General features: G+C 38.0%; 2 protein-coding genes across 3 annotated transcripts; one reads left to right on the forward strand and one right to left on the reverse strand.

The window, feature by feature from the left end:
* Positions 1 to 2129: 2129 nt before the first annotated feature.
* Positions 2130 to 5979, forward strand: LOC120180912. 2 transcript variants are annotated; one of them, XM_039186184.1, is made up of 2 exons: positions 2130 to 2435; positions 5636 to 5979. In XM_039186184.1, the coding sequence occupies exons 1-2, from the start codon at positions 2277 to 2279 to the stop codon at positions 5888 to 5890; spliced, it is 414 nt and encodes a 137-aa protein (XP_039042115.1). In that variant the 5' UTR covers positions 2130 to 2276; the 3' UTR covers positions 5891 to 5979. The 2 variants fall into 2 exon arrangements, with proteins under 2 accessions (XP_039042115.1, XP_039042114.1); XM_039186183.1 differs by lacking the exon at positions 2130 to 2435 and having other exon boundaries at positions 5438 to 5979.
* Positions 5980 to 6334: 355 nt separating this feature from the next.
* Positions 6335 to 13825, reverse strand: LOC120180911 (interactor of constitutive active ROPs 2, chloroplastic-like). The gene is made up of 3 exons (XM_039186182.1): positions 13720 to 13825; positions 8166 to 8349; positions 6335 to 7996 (listed from the first exon to the last, which is right to left on the reverse strand). Exons 1-3 carry the CDS (start codon positions 13737 to 13739, stop codon positions 6344 to 6346), a joined length of 1857 nt encoding a protein of 618 aa, XP_039042113.1. The 5' UTR covers positions 13740 to 13825; the 3' UTR covers positions 6335 to 6343.
* Positions 13826 to 18398: the final 4573 nt, after the last annotated feature.

Consider the following 18398-nt stretch of genomic DNA (forward strand, 5'->3'; position numbering starts at 1 on the left):
TTAAACTGATATATGAGAAAGACTTATTACAACTGAAAGAAGAAGTCCAGATGAGAAGTATTATTTGATAACATATCAATTTACAATCTTACCAATGAACTCAACTCTTGATCTACATTTATAGATCCTATACATTCTGTAACAGAAAATTGATAGTTATATCAAACTAACATACTTGTGTTGAGAAGAGAACCATTTACCAACATTAATTAACCTTAATCAATAAAATATATGATTTCTATATTTTATTAAAATACTTTTTGTTCTAGTTAATTTCTTTCGAATGATTATTCGGGCTAAAGATAATAATTAATTATGGTAATCGTTTATATGATTAAAGAAGTGTGAATAATGATAAAAGATAAAGAAATCGGTATGAGGCTATGAGCAATTGAGATAAGAAAAAATGACTATTATTTTGGAATTGTATTTTAAGCTTGAATTTCTGATGATTTGATTAATTTTTTTCGTTGAAGAGAGTGGGTACCCTAGGTACAAATTAACCTGGTATTTCCACCTGTCTCATACAATCAGCCTCTTGAGGCATCTGCTCAAATACGTGTAAACCAGTGGGGAGCTTCCATGCATACTTAGCTAGCTTGTCAGCTTCCTTGTTCTTCTCCCTGGCGGTGTATTCAATTCTGACTGTTCACTCAGCCTTTAGCATATCATCAACGTGTAGCCGAATCGTAAGATGTCTCATTTCCTCTCTTCCTGTTTTGATGACCTTCACTGCATCTTTGTTGTCCGTCTCGAGTATTATTTTTTGTAGCTCCACTTCTCCTAGCACTTTTAAGACCCTCGTAAATGCCCCATAGTTTTGCCTCTAAAATCGAGCAAAAGCCAATCCTTTTTGCAAATCCTTCTCTCCAACCTCCTGTAGAGTCTCTAATTACTCCGCCACAAATAGTTTATCCCGTGCTAATGTTTCGGGCTCCATCTGTATTAATCCTAGTCCACTCGGTAATTTGGTGGTTGCTTCCTTCTTGTTATTGGCTGCACCATCTGGCTTCATGAAAGTTTTGTTTTTGGAATGCTTTGCTAATTTGTTGCGTTAGTCTGACACCTTTCTCCGGTATTGTTTCCCTCTCTATTAGGTTTGGTTCGAAGTTCGAACACTCCTTTATTTCTTCTATCCCAGATCGTCCAAATTAGTCTCCCAAAGAGAATTCCCCATTCATTCTTATTGGTAGCTGGGAATGAGTCTTCTACCAGATTCTTCCTAATCCATTCTCAGATGTTACACGTTAGAAACTCCTCTAACTTGCTTGGTCTGATCAGCTGTCTCCATAAGATAAAGGCAGTAGGGCAAGTTCTTAAAACATTGCTTACGTCCTCCAGTTCCTCTCCACAACTCCGGTTTCTAGTGTCTGTTGTCAGGTGTCTCCGAGCACGTTCTTCATTAGTAAGGAGCTTTTTAATGCTTACCAGCCAAAGGAAGCATTTTATTCTGTGGGGGGGGGGGGGTTTGGCTTTTTGCAATAACCTGCCAGACTTCCTCGTGGATCTCATCGTTTACTCCTTCCATAACTTTGTAGGCAGATTTAACAGTGAAGGTTTTCTTAGTCGTGTTCTTCCAAGCAGGTTTATCCATTCCCATGTTGTTTAAAGGCGGGGGAATGGCTTCGATTCTTTGTACAGTGTCTGCAGGGAGTAGACTTCTTAGTTCCCTTGCCTTCCAGCTGCCTTCATCATCGATGTAATCCTTTACCTTGAGCGTTCTTCCTTCTATAGCTCCGGGATGCAAACAAAATGCTTTCAGGGGACCCGTTTCCGCAATCCATTCATCCTCCCAGAAGTTTACTAGCCTTCCATCTCCCAGCGTCCAGTTTATATTCTTTCTGAAAATTTGCCAGATTTTTTTGAAGAATATTCCCCCCTTTTCCCTATTCATTCTTAATTTCTACACGTTTTCAGCCCACTGGACAGTTCAAACCGAAAGGCAACACCTAATCTTCGTAGTTGCATACAAACAGAACCCATGCTTTCATACACAAGCACAATTTAAAACCCAAACTACAAATCCAATTTCCTATATAAAATGAAACCGTGGCAATACAATTCAACTGGCTACACAGTACTTGCCCTCATATTTGGACTAAGGTTCCTAGAAACAAAAGGTGGATGGCTGATGGATCTCAACTATAAATAATGCTTAACATCCTACTTTTCTAATCAATAAACTCCTCAACCATTTTCTTTGTATTCTCTCTTGTATCACCTGAAATTTTCAGAGACACTTTTGATCTTGAGAAGCCAACTAAAGAGCTGAAAGGATGAGTGTGGAAGTGTTGGACAATGCCACCATTGTTAGCTTCGTCGAAGATGAAGAAGTCTTCAATGTCACAATACTGAACCGGTTCGCTCACTTGGACGCCGACCATGACGGGCTACTGTCTTACGCGGAGCTGTTGAAGGAATTGCAGAGCTTGAGGGTGTTTGAGACTCATTTCGGCATTAATAACTTAACTTTTTTGTCACTCTGCCATTAATTTTAGGGTAAATTACATAATCGATAGCTGGCCTTTCCTCTCCGCCTTATTTTGATTATTGTATTTTAAAAAATTTCAATTTAATAATTAAACTTTACACAATAATTTTTTTAGTCATCCCATTGTTAACCTTTTAACAACATTATGACATAGTTTAGTTTCACCATCCAAGGAAAAAAAACCACAAAAAGTGTTTATTTTCAACAGTTCCATCTCTCTCATGTTATTCTTTTGGCTTGACTTCACTCTCCAAGCTCAACAACAAACTTACATTTTTAATTTCCGTCTCAACACTGTAGTTTTTCCGCCAAACGCCATTTATATGAAGCACAAATTAATATTTTTTTTAGGGTGTACACGTATATATTAATAATTTTTTTCGTATGAAATAGATACAAATAAAATTTTAAAGTAGATATCATCAATAAAATAAACATCTAATATAAAAGAATTTAGATTTCAAGGTAGGCAGGTGACCACCTTGAATCCCAGGTACATCCGCCGTTGCTTATAGAGCCGATCTCCTAGACCGAAGAGAAGATAATGATGGAAAAGCACGTCGTCGTTGGCTGGGACCACCACCACTTACAGAATCGCTGGCTTTTGGCTCTTCTCTTAATGCTTTATGTTTCATTATTGCATTCTTCATGAGAGCCGCCTTCGATTCGTGTGATTGGAACATTTTTATTGAGAAACGAACTCCACATATCGCTGATGTGAAGCCGAGTTCGTTCAGTTTCATGAAGTCGAAGGTCATTCTACTGGTGTCGCACGAGCTCTCTCTTTCTGGTACTCTCCTTGTTCTTATTTCTGTTAATGGCTCTCAATCTTTCCTTTTTGTAGGTGAAGGGGGAGATAACTGCCTTGCTCCAAAGAATGATGCAAGGTCATATTTATTAACCAGCTTACTCGACTATGGTGGTGTGTTTCCCATGGTGGCGCCTGCCTCCTACGAACGCGACCGGATCGAACTTCTTGAGTTGTTCGACTTCTTGGGATTGACCAAGCACTCGTTGTATTTGATTTGGTCATAGCAATAGGAGATTAGGAGTATTCTGCTTCCTCGTAAAGCTATCAATCTTGCTTTTTTACGATGGGGTGATAGCGGTCGTGTGTTGTTCTAGACTTTGAAAGCTGTCGCACTTCTTTGACGAATACTCGATCGGATCAACCGCACAACCATAAAAGATCAATTCGGCAAGGAACCTGAGTCAAGCACTATCACTATGAGAAAAGCTCTGCTAATAATAAACTACGTGATCCCTTCTGTGGTCAAATGTGCGAGTTATGATGCGCCTCTAGTTCATCCATGATGGGAAACGAGTCTGGTTCTCGATTTGGCTTGAGATTGGTGTTTGGCCCATCATCATTCTCCCAATCGCTTATGCTTACTTTCACCGTTCCTGGACACAACCCAGTTCCCAAAACGAGATTTCCTTCATGAAACCACACTTTTTCCTTGATGTCGCCATCATTGGAACCCTCACTGGCCTTAACTACTACAAGACCTTATAATTTTATGTCTTACTGCATGGAGCAGGGGTTGACATCATAAATGAAATTTCATTACTTCAATTTTTTGGCCACATCCCAATAGACATACTAAAACACTTCTTAGGTTGTTGGATAATGAAAACAGGGTTGACATGCATGAGAAGAAAAAAATCATATATTTTTATTTTGGGAGAAAAACTTTTTCTTTTGAATTGTGTTTTTACGTGGTGTGCATGCATATATTAAAACAATATCTCCACATATACAGATGCAACTGGAACTTGACAAAGTGACAAACTAGGGAAGCAAAAACAATATCTCCAGAATCATAATGAAAGGGTTACTCTCATCCAGTGCATGCTTCCAAACATGCCATGTTGACCACATAGACACTATCAATTACAAGTATATGACACACCAGTTAGTTTCAGCCTAATATTATATGTAAAATAACGTAGCCAGAGTTTAGCAATAAAGGACCATACCAAGAAGGTCATATTAAAAAATGTTGCTGTGATGAAACCTATAGGATATGAAGAAGCCGCGACTAATAAAAAAATAGATTACTGCAATGAAACATGTACTTAATTTGATTGGAAAAAGAAATCGATAAAATTTATGATTTCTACAAATTATGGAAATACTTTATGTTCTAATTTACCAATAATTATATCATAATCGTGTTTGGGCATTATTCGGTAGGAATCTGATCTATGGGTCTCATTGTTTTTGATTAACCAATTGCTTTAACTATATTTGCTATAATCGAAGTTTAGACCCCAAGTATTAGATCCTTTGACTTTTGGGTTAAACAAAGGTTCGCTTTCTTTGAATATTTGACCATTTTGTTTTTCTCTACTCTATTAGAATTCTTAAATATTACAATGCACAGCCAATTGATTCTTTATAGCTGAGTAATGAAATTTTATGTTCAAATTAATTTTTAATAATTTTTAATAAATAACACATTAATGATCTTAGTGATAAAAATATTGATTCTTTTAGATTTTAAGTTCGAGCAACAACGTCTGCAAGATGTATTCGAATTGTCAATATATTAAAAAATTCAATAGATATTATATTATAATCACCGCAGACTATTAAAAAATATTCGAGATTAAAATTGAAATTACCTAAATTTGGGTTCTTTTTAAAGAATATTCTCCTTCTCTCCCTATTGATTCTTTCTACACGTTTTCAGCCCACTGGACGGTTGAAACGGAAAGGCAATACCAAATCTTTGTTCAAAACAAAACCCATGCTTTCATACACAAGCTCAATTTAAAACCCAAACAAAAATGAAACCGTGGCAATACAATTCAACTGGCTACACAGTACTTGCCGTCATATTTGGACTAAGGTTCCTTGAAACAAGAAGTGGATGGGCGATGGATCTCAACTATAAATAGTGCTTCACATCCAACCTTTCCAATCAATAAACTCCTAAACCATTTTCTTTGTATTCTCACTTTTGGAACCCAGCTGAAAGTATGAGTGTGGAAGTGTTGGACAGTGCCACCATTGTTAGCTTCGTCGAAGATGAAGAAGCCTTCAATGTCACAATACTGAACCGGTTCGCTCACCTGGATGCCGACCATGATGGGCTACTGTCTTATGCGGAGCTGTTGAACGAATTGCAGAGCTTGAGGGTGTTTGAGACTCATTTCGGCATCGACGTTAAGATGGACCCGAATGAGCTGGCTCATGTTTACAAGTCCCTGTTTGTGCAGTTCGATCATGACTCGAACGGGACGGTGGATTTGGAGGAGTTCAAGTCGGAGACAAAGCGAATGATGCTTGCTATGGCGAATGGGATGGGGTTCTTGCCAGTTCAAATGGTGTTGGAAGAAGGCAGCTTCTTGAAGATCGCTGTGGAGCATGAATCTGCTAAACTTGCTGCTTGAATTCTCTTCATTTCCAAACACCTAAATCCTTATTTGTTACAAGAACCGATATTTTGTTTTTTATTTGTCTCGACCATTTCCCATGTTTTACAATAAGATCTAGTATAGTATCCGAGTTGGTGTTTGAATCAAGACAATCATATTGTTTCTTATAATAAGATTGATAGCCATAGGTACTCCAGGGCAAGTTTCAGATCCGAATCTACCAGATATGTTGGGTGAAGCAGAATTTAACAAAATGGGCAGCTTTTCTCAGAAATAATAGTCTTCTTACAGGAATCAGCCTTTTAACAGGTTTCTAGGGCATTGAAACCATGATCAGAATCACTCCCTCCCAGACATGTTAAGACCAAAATTAAGGTAAACTTTTCAATAAACTGAAAAACATCCTAAACCATTCTATGTTTTAGACCAGAAATAGATGCAACATAGAAACCTGTCGTGCATTTACTATTATTTCTGGCCTTTCTTCCATAACACGCCAATCTTTTTCAGCATGTTTCCATTCTTTTTCTTGGATGAATCGTCGTCATCCATTTCTTCCAAGTTCGGCAAACCAGTTCTGGGGTTATAGTTTCTGTCGAGAGATTTTGTCCTGTCCGAATGTTTCCCGCTGTTCCCAGTCGAAAGCATGGCAGTAGCTGCCTCAGCTGCCTTTCTCCATTGATCTAACTGCACCTTCAGTCTCCGCAACTCGGCTTCCATCTCGGTATTTGCTTCTTCTGCTGCATCGAGCTGCTCGGTCGCCCGTGCTGCTCTTCGGCTACTCTTATCTGCTTCCTCAGTTAAATAGCCAAGTTTCATCAGCGCCTCTCGCTCTGCAGTCCGTGCTGCTTCTAACAACGCAACAGACTCTTCAACTTTATTGCTATCCGTTTTCATTTTCTTAATTTCCATTTTGAGCATCTCATTTTGCTTAGTTATGACCTGCAATTCTGTTTCCTTGGCTATCAAATTTGCTTTTAGTTCTGTCAAATCTGCCTCTAATTTCTTCAGCTCTATTGCAAGCTCGGATTCTCTTTGGCCAGACTGGTTTTTCTCAATCTTCAAATTCAGCCCCTTGTTTTCTTCAGAAATACTCTGCTTTTCAGTCTCCTTATCCATTAAGTTACCTCTCAGTTCATCAACATCAGCTTTCATTTTCTTTAATTCTTCCTCCAGTTCTGCTTCCTTCTGGCATGATTGCGCTTTTATGGGCTCCACTTGTTCATATGCACCTCTAATTTGCAGTGTGCTCCGAATATATTCTTCATGGTACCTAACCTCAGCTGCATCTAGTGCTGATCTCAATTGACTCACTTCAAGTTTTGCAAGATTAAGCTCCATGTTAAGCTTTGGTTTGTCCTCATTTTCTACATTCTGCTGTTGTTTATCGTCTTCGGAATCCTCAAAAGTTTTGCTGCTATTACCAATCAATTCAGCCTGGAGCTTGCTCACAAGTCCCTCCAGTGACTTAACTCTAGCTTTTGATTGCTCTAATTCCAGCGTTAATGTGTTGTGAGCTTCAGTTTCTTTAGTCCCTTCAGAGCGCAGTATTGCGACCGTTTTATTTGCTGCTTCGAGTTGTGTTTGAGTTTTTCGAACAACTTCAAGAGCATTGGACTCAGATTCTCTGCAATCAGCGAGCTCAGACTTAAGTTTTTCAACCAAGGAGAGAGTTTTGGTTAGTTCGATCCTCATGTTCTGAATCTCAGCATGTGCGGATTCAGTGTGCTTAATTTGAACAGCCTCAGATTCACATGTCTTTTCCAGCAGAGCTTTAAGCTTTTGAATTTCATTCATGGCAGAAGCCAAGGCAGCAGAATCCATTGAGTGTTGTTTCTGGACTGCCTCAAGTTCAGATTGCCATGCTCGATCTCGTTCTTGAGAAATTTTACGGAGTTCTTGCACACGGTCATCCTCAGAGGCAGAAATTTCCTGCAATTGCTGTTCGGTTTCTTGGAGCTTGGCTGACATTGCTGACTGCTGCTTCTTGGCCTCATCAGCCTCTTGCATGGCTCGCCTCTTCCATGACTCGGAAGCAGTCTGGTCTTTCGTCTTTTTTAAATCCTCTTGAAGTTGAGTGAGTTGCGACTCCAGTTCAGTCACTCTGTTTGGTTGCTTCTTCTAAAACTCACAAGCCAAGTGCAGACATTATGTAAATGGTAATAACTATAAGTTAACAGAAAAAAGTCCTGCAATATCGCAATTTACAATGAATCGAAATATCATCATTTCCGTTGCATCATCCTAGACTTACATAGAAACAATCTACTTTCGAAGTGACAAGAAATACCTCAGGTACTGGGCTTCTCAATACTCTGCGCTCAGCAACATTTGGACTTCTATCTTTGGGTGTCCTACTTTTAGTATTTGGTGAAGACACTGTGTCCGTATCAGATCTTGGTATCTTCAGTTGACGAGCAGTCCGAGGTGTTGCAGGAGATTTTCTCTGAGGCGCTTCTGCAGAGCTTGTTCTACTGTCCAAAACAACAAGAACATCAATAAACCTTATAGATGATGACTCTAAAAGATGCAACACATGACTAAAGAAAACAATTGCATCATAAATTCGGTTCTTCCGAGACGAAGTAACTACTATCGGAACTCGTCGACAGGTTAAATCATATATTGCACATCCGGTGGGACAACCTTGATAGATTACCAACAACTCCAAGATTTTACAGCCAATATCAATTCATCAAGAAAAGTACTTTCTTCTTTTTCTTTTCAAGGAAAATTTAAGACTGATGAAGGATTCAAGGACATCATGTACAATAAACAGCCTACTTTAAGGGGGGCAAAACAAATCATTAGAATGCTATAACACATTGGTGAACGAAGTGTTGGGAAATAAACTCAGTATGAGTAATTTTTCTATAACCAGATTAGTGAGAATGTGAAATAAAAACGAAAAATAATACCCGAGATTGATAACGGAGTTCAACCAATTTGCTTACGTCTCCGGACTGTTACAGATCTTTAACTAAGAGAGAAAATTTACAGGTGTTTACAAAACACTCACTACTCACAAGAAAGCTCTCTAGTATTAGGAGAAAGAAATGATTTTTGGGATGGATTTGAAGCTAAATGAGCTAGGGTATTTATAGTTGAAACCTAAGGACTTAATCATGTAAATACCCTAAAGTCTAGTGACTAATTATGATTATCCCATTACAATCTTTCAACAAACATTTACCAAACTTTGAAAACTATTTTTCAAGGTTGGTTGCCAAACTTTAAACTTTTAATTTGGTGCATTGCTTGACTTTCAACAATCTCCCACTTGAAGACTGATTTTAATCTGTCTTCACACCTCGATCAATGCAGTAACATTTCTGGTTTTGTTACTCCAGCATGCCAACTGAAGTTGAACACAACTTCAGTTTGTCCGTGGTCACCGTCTTTGTCAACATGTCTGTCGGATTTTGAGCTCCACTAATCTTTTCAAGTTTCAAAATCCCATCTTCCAGAAGAGACCGGATAAAATGATACCGTAATTGTATGTGCTTCGTTCTGGAATGAAAAGACGAATTCTTTGCTAGATGGATAGCACTTTGACTGTCGCAATACAAGACATTGTTTTATTGTTTCTTGCCTAACTCTTCCAAGAAACTTTGGAGCCAAACCATCTCCTTGCTGGCTTCTGTAACAACGACATATTTTGCTTCAGTTGTGGAGAGAGCAACTATCTTCTGTACTTGAGAAACCCAACTCACTGCAGTACCTCCTAGAGTATAGACATACCCTGTAGTGCTCCTTCTGATGTCAACATTTCCGGCTAAGTCAACATCTACATAGCCTGTCAGTATCGTATCTCCACTTTTGAAACAAAGTGCTTTGTTTGTGGTACCCCGCAGATATCTGAGGATCCATTTGACTGCTTCCCAATGTACCTTGCCTGGATTATTCATGTACCTGCTAACAGCTCCCACTGCATGAGCAATATCTGGTCTGGTACATACCATAACATACATCAGACTTCCAATTGTTGAGGCATACGACACCTTTACCATGTGTGCACGTTCTTCCTCCGTCTTTGGTGACTGTTCTTTGGAGAGTCTAAAATGAACACCTAAAGGTGTACTTACTGGTTTAGAATCTTGCATTTTGAACCTGGAGAGTACTTTGTTGATGTACTCAGCCTGTGATAACATCAAAGTCCCCGACTTTGAGTCTCTCTTGATCCTCATCCCAAGAATCTGCTTTGCAGCACCCATATCCTTCATAGCAAACTGCTTCGAAAATTTTTGCTTCAAGCGTATAATATCTTGCATGTCTGAGCCTGCAACGAGCATGTCATCAGCGTACAATAATAAAATAATGAAGCTGTTGTCGAAGCTCTTGATGTAGCAACAATGATCTGCTTGGCATCTGGTAAAACCACTGCTACTCATAAAACTATCGAACTTCATTTACCATTGTCTAGGAGCTTGTTTTAAACCATACAAGCTCTTCTTCAACCTGCATACCAGGTTTTTCTTGCCTGCCTCTATGAAACCTTCTGGCTACCTCATATAGATTTCTTCCTCTAAATCACCATGAAGGAAAACTGTCTTTAAATCTAACTGCTCAAGATGTAAATTCTCTGCAGCTACAATTTTCAACACCAGTCTGATTGTGGAAAGTTTTACGACTGGAGAGAAAATTTCATTGTAGTTAATACATTCTTTTTGCTGAAAACCTTTGACAACCAATCTTGCGTTGTAGTGTTTGCTCCTATCATGCTCTTCTTTGATCCTGTAAATCCACTTGTTGTGGAGCGCTTTCTTGTCTGGTGGTAATTCAGCTAATTCCCACGTCTGATTTGACATAAGCGAGTCCATCTCATATTTCATGGAAGACTCCCACTTGATTGAATCCTCCACTTGCATTGCTTCATCATAGCACTCTGGTTCACCATTATCAGTCAGCAACAAGTAGTGCAAAGAAGGAGAATATCGTTGGGTTGGTTTAGGAATTCTGGAGGAGCGTCTTATTTCCGGTGTGCCTGGTTCTTCTTGAACTGCTTCAGGACTGATATGAACATCATTTCCAAAAATCTCCTTGAACTCAGCAAATTCCTTTGTTTCAGCTTCGATGTTTGAGCTACTTGATTCTATGGTTAATCTGTCTTTGTACATCACATTCTCATTGAAAATGACATATCTACTTCTGATGATCTTCCGATTTTCGTAGTCCCAAAACCGGTAACCGAACTCATCACCACCATAACCAACAAAGGCACATTTGTTGGACTTGGCATCAAGTTTACTTCTTTCAGCAGAGTTTATGTGTACATAAGAAATACAACCAAACACTCTTAAGTGTGAAAGGTTTATTTCTTTCTTGCTCCAAACTTCCTCTGGTATTCTGCCATCCAAAGGAACCAAGGGCCCATGGTTGATCAAGTAAGCTGCAGTGTTGATAGCTTCAGCCCATAGAAATTTGGGCAATCCGGCATGTATCCTCATGCTTCTGGCACGTTCATTCAGAGCTCTGTTCATGCGCTCTACTACGCCATTCTGCTGCGGTGTCATGGGAACTGTTGTCTCCATCTTGATCTCATTATTTGCGCATAAATCTTTGAATCTACGATTTCTGTACTCTCCTCCATTGTCAGACATCAACCGCTTGACTTTCAGACCAGTCTCATTTTCCACCATGGCCTTCCATTTTCTGAAGGTATCAAAGACTTCTGATTTCTTCTTCAGAAAATAAACCTACACCTTCCTTGTAGAATCATCGATGAAGGTGACATAATATAATGAGACTGCAAGAGATGGAACTGGAGATGGTCCCCATACATCAGTATGAACCAACTCTAACTTTTCAGCCTTGGGTGTCATACCAATCTTTGCAAAGCTGACTTTCTTTTATTTGCCAAAGATGTAATCCTCGAATAGTCCGACATCTACATTCTTTAGATTCGGTAACTTCCCCTTTGACAAAAGTGTCTTCATCCCTTTCTCGCTCATATGGCAAAGCCTTTGGTGCCATAGGTTTGATTTTCCATCAGCATATGCTACTGCAATGATATCCTCTAAATTTGAGGTTATATAGAGAGTACCAGTTTTCTTACCACGAGCAATGACGAGTACTCCTTTGGTAATCTTCCATTCACAGCCTGAAAAGGTTGTGTTAAATCCTTCACCATCAAGCTGTCCTACAGAAATCAAATTTCTTTTGAGGCCAGGAATATGTCTCACTCCTTTCAGCGTCTAGGTGGTCTGGTTTGGCAACTTTAATCGGATGTCTCATTTTCCTACGATCTTCAAGGTTTCATCATCGGCTAGATAAACCTTTCTAAAATCACCACTGACATAGTTCTCCATGATTTCTCGACATGGGGTGGAGTGGAAAGATGTCCCTGAATCCAAGATCCATTATTCAATCGGACTGTTGACGCTTAGAATTATGACATCACCTGTCTCCTCTATCACGTTGGCAGAATCCTGTACGCCGGTATTTTTCTTCGGTGGTCGACAATCTCTTTTAAAATGACCATTCTTTCCGCAGTTATAACATGTAAAATATTTCTTTCCCGTTCTTGATTTTCCCGTTCTGGATTTCGATATGCCTCGGTTTGAATTTCTTTCTGAAGTTCTCCCTCTAGACTCCGTGTGCAAGGCTGAGGAGGTTGATGCTTCACCCGATTCTCTTCTTCGAATTTCTTCACTCAATACCAGATCCTGAACATCGTCGAATTTTAATTTATTGTTTCCCGACGAGCTGCTGACTGTTGTAACAGTAGCATTCCAACTGTCTGGTAGAGATGATAAGAGAATTAAAGCTCGAACTTCATCATCAAATTCAATTTCCACGGAACTCAACTGGATTGTGATTGTGTTGAGCTCATTTAGGTGTTGACCCACTGATGCCTCTTCCGCCATCCGCAAATTGAATAATCGCCTCATCAAATGAACTTTGTTTGAGGCCGATGGCTTCTCATACATACTGGAGAGAGCCGCCATAAGACCCGTCGTGGTCTTTTCCTTTGCTATGTTGAAAGCAACATTTCGGGACAACGTCAGTCGGATAACTCCGAGGGCTTGTCTGTCAAGAAGAGCCCAATCTTCATTCTTCATGCCCTCTGGTTTCTTTCCTGAGAAAGGTTGATAGAGATTTTTCTGGTACAAAAAATCTTCAATCTGCTTCTTCCAAAAACCAAAGTCCGCACCATCGAACTTTTTAATTTTCACCTTCCCTTCGTCTGCAGCCATCGCTCCCACTCGAATCTGGATTCGTTTGGATCGTTTCCGAAAATTCTTGCGAACCACCGTGTATTAGAACACCTCCGTCGACAAACTCGTATCGCCGACAAAATTTTTACTATTCACGAAATTTACTATTCACGTGAATAGTGATGAATAGTAACCTCACAAAAATTGACAAAATTCATAACCAAAAGCTCTGATTACCAGTTGTTGGGAAATAAACTGAGTACGAGTAATTTCCCTATAACCAGATTAGTGAGAATGCGAAATAAAAGCGAAACATAATACCCTGAGATTGATAACAGAGTTCAGCCAATTTGCTTACGTCTCCGGACTGCTGCAGATCTTTTACTAAGAGAGAAAATTTACAGGTGTTTACAAAACACTAACTACTCACAAGAAAGATCTCTAGTTTTGGGAGAAAGAAATGATTTTTGGGATGGATTTGAAGCTAAATGAGCTAGGGTATTTATAGTTGAAACTTAATGACTTAATCATGTAAATACCCTAAAGTCTAGTGACTAATTATGATTATCCCATTACAATATTTCAACAAACATCTACCAAACTTTAAAAATCATTTTTCAAGGTTGATTCCCAAACTTTGAACTTTTAATTTGGTGCATTGCTTGACTTTCAACACGAAGATCTTACCTTGCTTTAGGCGTCTGCATGATTCGGTGTTCCCGCAGAGTTGAATCAAAGTGATGAAAGGGCAAAATATATGTACTCTGATTTGAAGTTCAAACCCCACAAATGGTCATCTAACCCACACCACCTGCAAATAATTCAAAGAAACCGCAGGCTGAGAAACAACAATGGAAGGGTGAATTAGAACACATAAATATAGAGAAAAGAACAAATGGTTCATGAAAGCAGCTTTCAGTCTCTAATCAGTATACAACAAGGCCTAACAAACAAACAATACAATTACAATGCCTTCAAAGAAACTCCATGGGAGCTCGTTCCAACCTTTTTTTTCATTTTTAGCTTTCTTTTTTGCTAACCTTTTTAGTGAAAAAGATGATGCAAAACCATATTATTATAACCAGTGAACCCGCCCCGCCCCCCCCCCCAAAAAAAAGAGAAAATATTTTCCCTATATTTTCATTTTGGTACAACAAATTTGTGACCAGAGCTCGTTTAACTCCATGAAAAATCTAGTATTTTCATCTTCAAATATGCTTGTCAACTGAGAAAGTAAAGCATGGAAAGCCGACTTAACTAAACAAAGCAAAACTGGAATATAGTGAGTCAAATGAAGAAAAACAGGGTTTCAAGAAAATGCCTCACTTAAGTGTATATATATAGGTAAAAATTGGGTATGCATTGTTCAATCTTCAGCTGTCTAAGCGAAGACCGATAAAAACTGTTTAAATCAAGAGCAAGTTACTGAAAAGAAAGCTTAAGACGCAGAGCTAAAAACAGTGTTCCAAGTTAAGTCCAAAATACTTGAGCAGCTATAACTTTGAGAAAGAAGGGATGGAAACTTGATTGTTCTTCATTTAAAGGGGAAAGGAAGTGAGAGAGAGAGATTTAAACAAGCTTCGACATTTGTGAAGTCACATTTTATTTTCCTAGTATAAAATCAGCAGAGAAAAATGGTATTTTTCTTTAAAAATAAAGAAGCACAAAAGGAGGCATTATTACAAACATAAAAGTTAGCAACAAAAAACCAAGAAAGAATTTGACAATTTCTGACTCACTTTGAGTTTGGTTCACGAAATGTAAGATTATGAAATAAAAGATTATCAGAGAATAGGATTACTGGGAATATTATAATTTGTGTTTGGTTAGTTTAGCAGGAATGCAATATTACCGTGTTTGATTAAATGAATAAAAGATTATTGAAATGTATATTTGGTCAAATAGTCCTTATTATATATTTATTTTTTTAACAAGTTGAATTCTACTATAATATTACTATAAGATATTTATATATTTTCTTTACAAATTTAATTTCATAAAATTTATATAATTTTTTTGACAAAATTAAAAATATAAAAAGATTTAATGAAATGGTAAAATTTTATTTTAACTCCTGAACTTTATATAAAATTTTAATTATAGATTTTTTTTGTAAATCTAAAATATTTTAAAGACAAATTTTTAATTTAACCTTCGTAGAATTTTTATTTTTCAATGATAGAAGAAGGATATTTTTGAGAAAAAAAATTTAAAGGCATTTTACTCCAAAACGTCGGTAATCAAACAATACCTAAAGGAAGGGGTAATGACATTTCCGGTAATATACCAAAAAAAATCCATTGTTGGTAATAAAACATTACTGGGAATGAGATTACCGACCAACCAAACAGGAGAATGTGGATTCTATTCTCATGGTAATCTTACATTCTCCGAACATGTTAGAGAATTATCTTTTTGTTTATACCATAAATATTTATCATTAACTTCTTTATTACCTTCACTATCTGTAACAAACTATGAGGGAACTTATAGAGATTAAGAAGATATATTAGACTGATATATGAGGAAGACTTATTACTACTGAAAGAAGAAGTCCAGATGAGAAGTATTATTTGATAACATATCAATATACAATCTTACCAATGAACTCAACTCTTGATCTACATTTATAGATCCTATACATTCTGTAACAGAAAATTGATAGTTATATCAAACTAACATACTTGTGTTGAGAAGAGAACCATTTACCAACATTAATTAACCTTAATCAATAAAATATATGACTTCTACAAATTATTAAAATACTTTTTGTTCTAGTTAATTTCTTTCGAATGATTATTCGGGCTAAAGATAATAATTAATTATGGTAATCGTTTATATGATTAAGGAATTGTGAATAATGATAAAAAGATAAAGAAATCGGTATGAGCAATTGAGATAAGAAAAAATGACTATTATTTTGGAATTGTATTTTAAGCTTGAATTTATGATGATTTGATTTATTTTTTTCGTTGGAGAGAGTGGGTACCCTAGGTACAAATTAACCTAGTGTTTCCACCTGTCTCATACAATCAGCCTCTTGAGGCATCTGCTCAAATACGTGTAAACCAGTGGGGAGCTTCCATGCATACTTAGCTAGCTTGTCAACTTCCTTGTTCTTCTCCCTGGGGTGTATTCAATTCTGACTGTCCACTCAGCCTTTAGCATATCATCAATGTGTCGCAGAATCGTAAGATGCCTCATTTCCTCTCGTCCTGTTTTGATGACCTCCACTGCATCTCTGCTGTCCGTCTCGAGTAGTATTTTTTAGCTCCACTTCTCCTAGCACTTTTAAGACCCTCGTAAATGCCCCATAGTTTTGCCTCTAAAATCGAGCAAAAGCCAATCCTTTTTGCAAATCCTTCTCTCCAACCTCCTGTAGAGTCTCTAATTACTCCGCCACTAGTAGTTTCTCCCGTGCTACTGTTTCGGGCTCCATCCGTATTAATCCTAGTCCACTCGGTAGTTTGGTGGTTGTTTCCTTCTTGTTCTTGGCTGCACCATCTGGCTTCATGAAAGTTTTGTTTTTGGAATGCTTTGCTAATTTGTTGCGTTAGTCTGAAACCTTTCTCCAATATTGTTTCCCTCTCTATTAGGTTTGGTTCGAAGTTCGAACACTCCTTTATTTCTTCTATCCCAGATCGTCCAAATTAGTGTCCCAAAGAGAATTCCCCATTCATTCTTATTGGTAGCTGGGAATGAGTCTTCCACCAGATTCTTCCTAATCCATTCTCTGATGTTACACGTTAGAAACTCCTCTAACTTGCTTGGTCTGATCAGCTGTCTCCATAACATAAAGGCAGTAGGGCAAGTTCTTAAAACATGGCTTATGTCCTCCAGTTCCGCTCCACAACTCCGGCTGCTAGTGTCTGTTGTCAGGTGTCTCCGAGCACGTTCTTCATTAGTAAGGAGCTTTTTAATGGTTACCAGCCAAAGGAAGCATTTTATTCTGGGGAGGGTTTGGCTTTTTGCAATAACCTGCAAGATTTCTCGTGGATCTCATCGTTTACTCCTTCCATAACTTTGTAGGCAGATTTTCTTCCATGCAGGTTTATCCATTCCCAGGTTGTTTAAAGGCGGGGGAATGGCTCGATTCTTTGTGCAGTGTCTGCAGGGAGTAAACTTATTAGTTCCCTTGCCTTCCAGCTGCCTTCATCATCGATGTAATCCCTTACCTCGAGTGTTCTTCCTTCTATAGCTCCGGGATGCAAACAAAATTCTTTCAGGGGACCCGTTTCCGCAATCCATTCATCCTCCCAGAAGTTTACTAGCCTTCCATCTCCCCGCGTCCAGTTTATATTCTTTCTGAAAATTGGCCAGATTTTTTTCATACCCTTCCAGAGGTGTGAGCAGTTGTCTTGGTTAAGGGAATCAGGGGTCAGTTTTTTGATTCTGTATTTTGCACGTAGAATCTTCACCCTTAAAACATGCAGTCTGGTTACCATTTGATAGGCGATTTTCATGAGAAAAGCCATATTCTGAGTCCTCATATTTTTGAAACCCATGCCTCCTTGTTTGGGTTGGTTGCATAAGATTTCCCAGTTCACAAGGTGTATCCCACGGCTGTTCTGGTTATTGCTCCATATAAATTTTCTTATAATCTTCACAAGGTGTATCCCACGGCTGTTTTCATGCCTCCTTGTTTCTTAGCTTGGTCGGGAGTCCTATGTCTTCAAGGATGTCTTTTATGAAATCCCATTCCTTCATGCGTTTTCTCCAAGATGATTTGATTAATTTAATAGTATGCTTGTCCAGTAGCTCAATTAAATGTCATTTTAGAACCTTGTTTGCTTAATCAAATTTTTTTATTAATCAATTGCTTTAACTGTATTTGTTAGAAGTGGATCTTAGACCCCAAGTTTTTGACCCTTTGACTTTGGGTTAAAGAAAGGCTGACTTTCTTTGAATATTTAACGATTTTGTTTTTCTCTAGTACTCTATTGTCTTCTTGAATATTACACTGTAGAGCCCATTGATTCTTCATAGCTGAAAAATAAATTTTTACTTTAAATTAATATTTATTATTTATTATAAAAAAATTATTCGAGACTAACATCGAAATGTACATATGCTTCGGTTCACGTTTTGTTTTTGAAGAATATTCCCCCTTTTTTCCCTATTCATTCTTAATTTCTACACGTTTTGAGCCCACTGGACAGTTCAAACCGAAAGGCAACACCTAATCTTCGTAGTTGCATACAAACATAACCCATGCTTTCATTCACAAGCACAATTTAAAACCCAAACAACAAATCCAATTTCCTATATAAAATGAAACCGTGGCAAAACAATTCAACTGGCTACACAGTACTTGCCCTCATAATTGGACCAAGGTTCCTAGAAACAAAAGGTGGATGGCTGATGGA

This window comes from Hibiscus syriacus, unplaced genomic scaffold (assembly GCF_006381635.1).
Source record: "Hibiscus syriacus cultivar Baekdansim isolate YM2019G1 unplaced genomic scaffold, ASM638163v2 tig00112503_pilon, whole genome shotgun sequence".
NCBI lineage: Eukaryota > Viridiplantae > Streptophyta > Magnoliopsida > Malvales > Malvaceae > Hibiscus > Hibiscus syriacus.

Bases quoted from the DNA above. Each gene is read 5' to 3' on its own strand.
- LOC120180911 (XM_039186182.1), bottom strand. From the start codon at position 13,739: ATGCAGACGCCTAAAGCAAG. The intron at 8,350-13,719 runs GTAAGATCTTCG...TGTTTTGGACAG, and splicing joins ATGCAGACGCCTAAAGCAAG to TAGAACAAGCTCTGCAGAAG. The intron at 7,997-8,165 runs GTATTTCTTGTC...TGTGAGTTTTAG, and splicing joins TGAGAAGCCCAGTACCTGAG to AAGAAGCAACCAAACAGAGT.
- LOC120180912 (XM_039186184.1), top strand. From the start codon at position 2,277: ATGAGTGTGGAAGTGTTGGACAATGCCACCATTGTTAGCTTCGTCGAA. The intron at 2,436-5,635 runs GTGTTTGAGACT...CAGAGCTTGAGG, and splicing joins AGGAATTGCAGAGCTTGAGG to GTGTTTGAGACTCATTTCGG.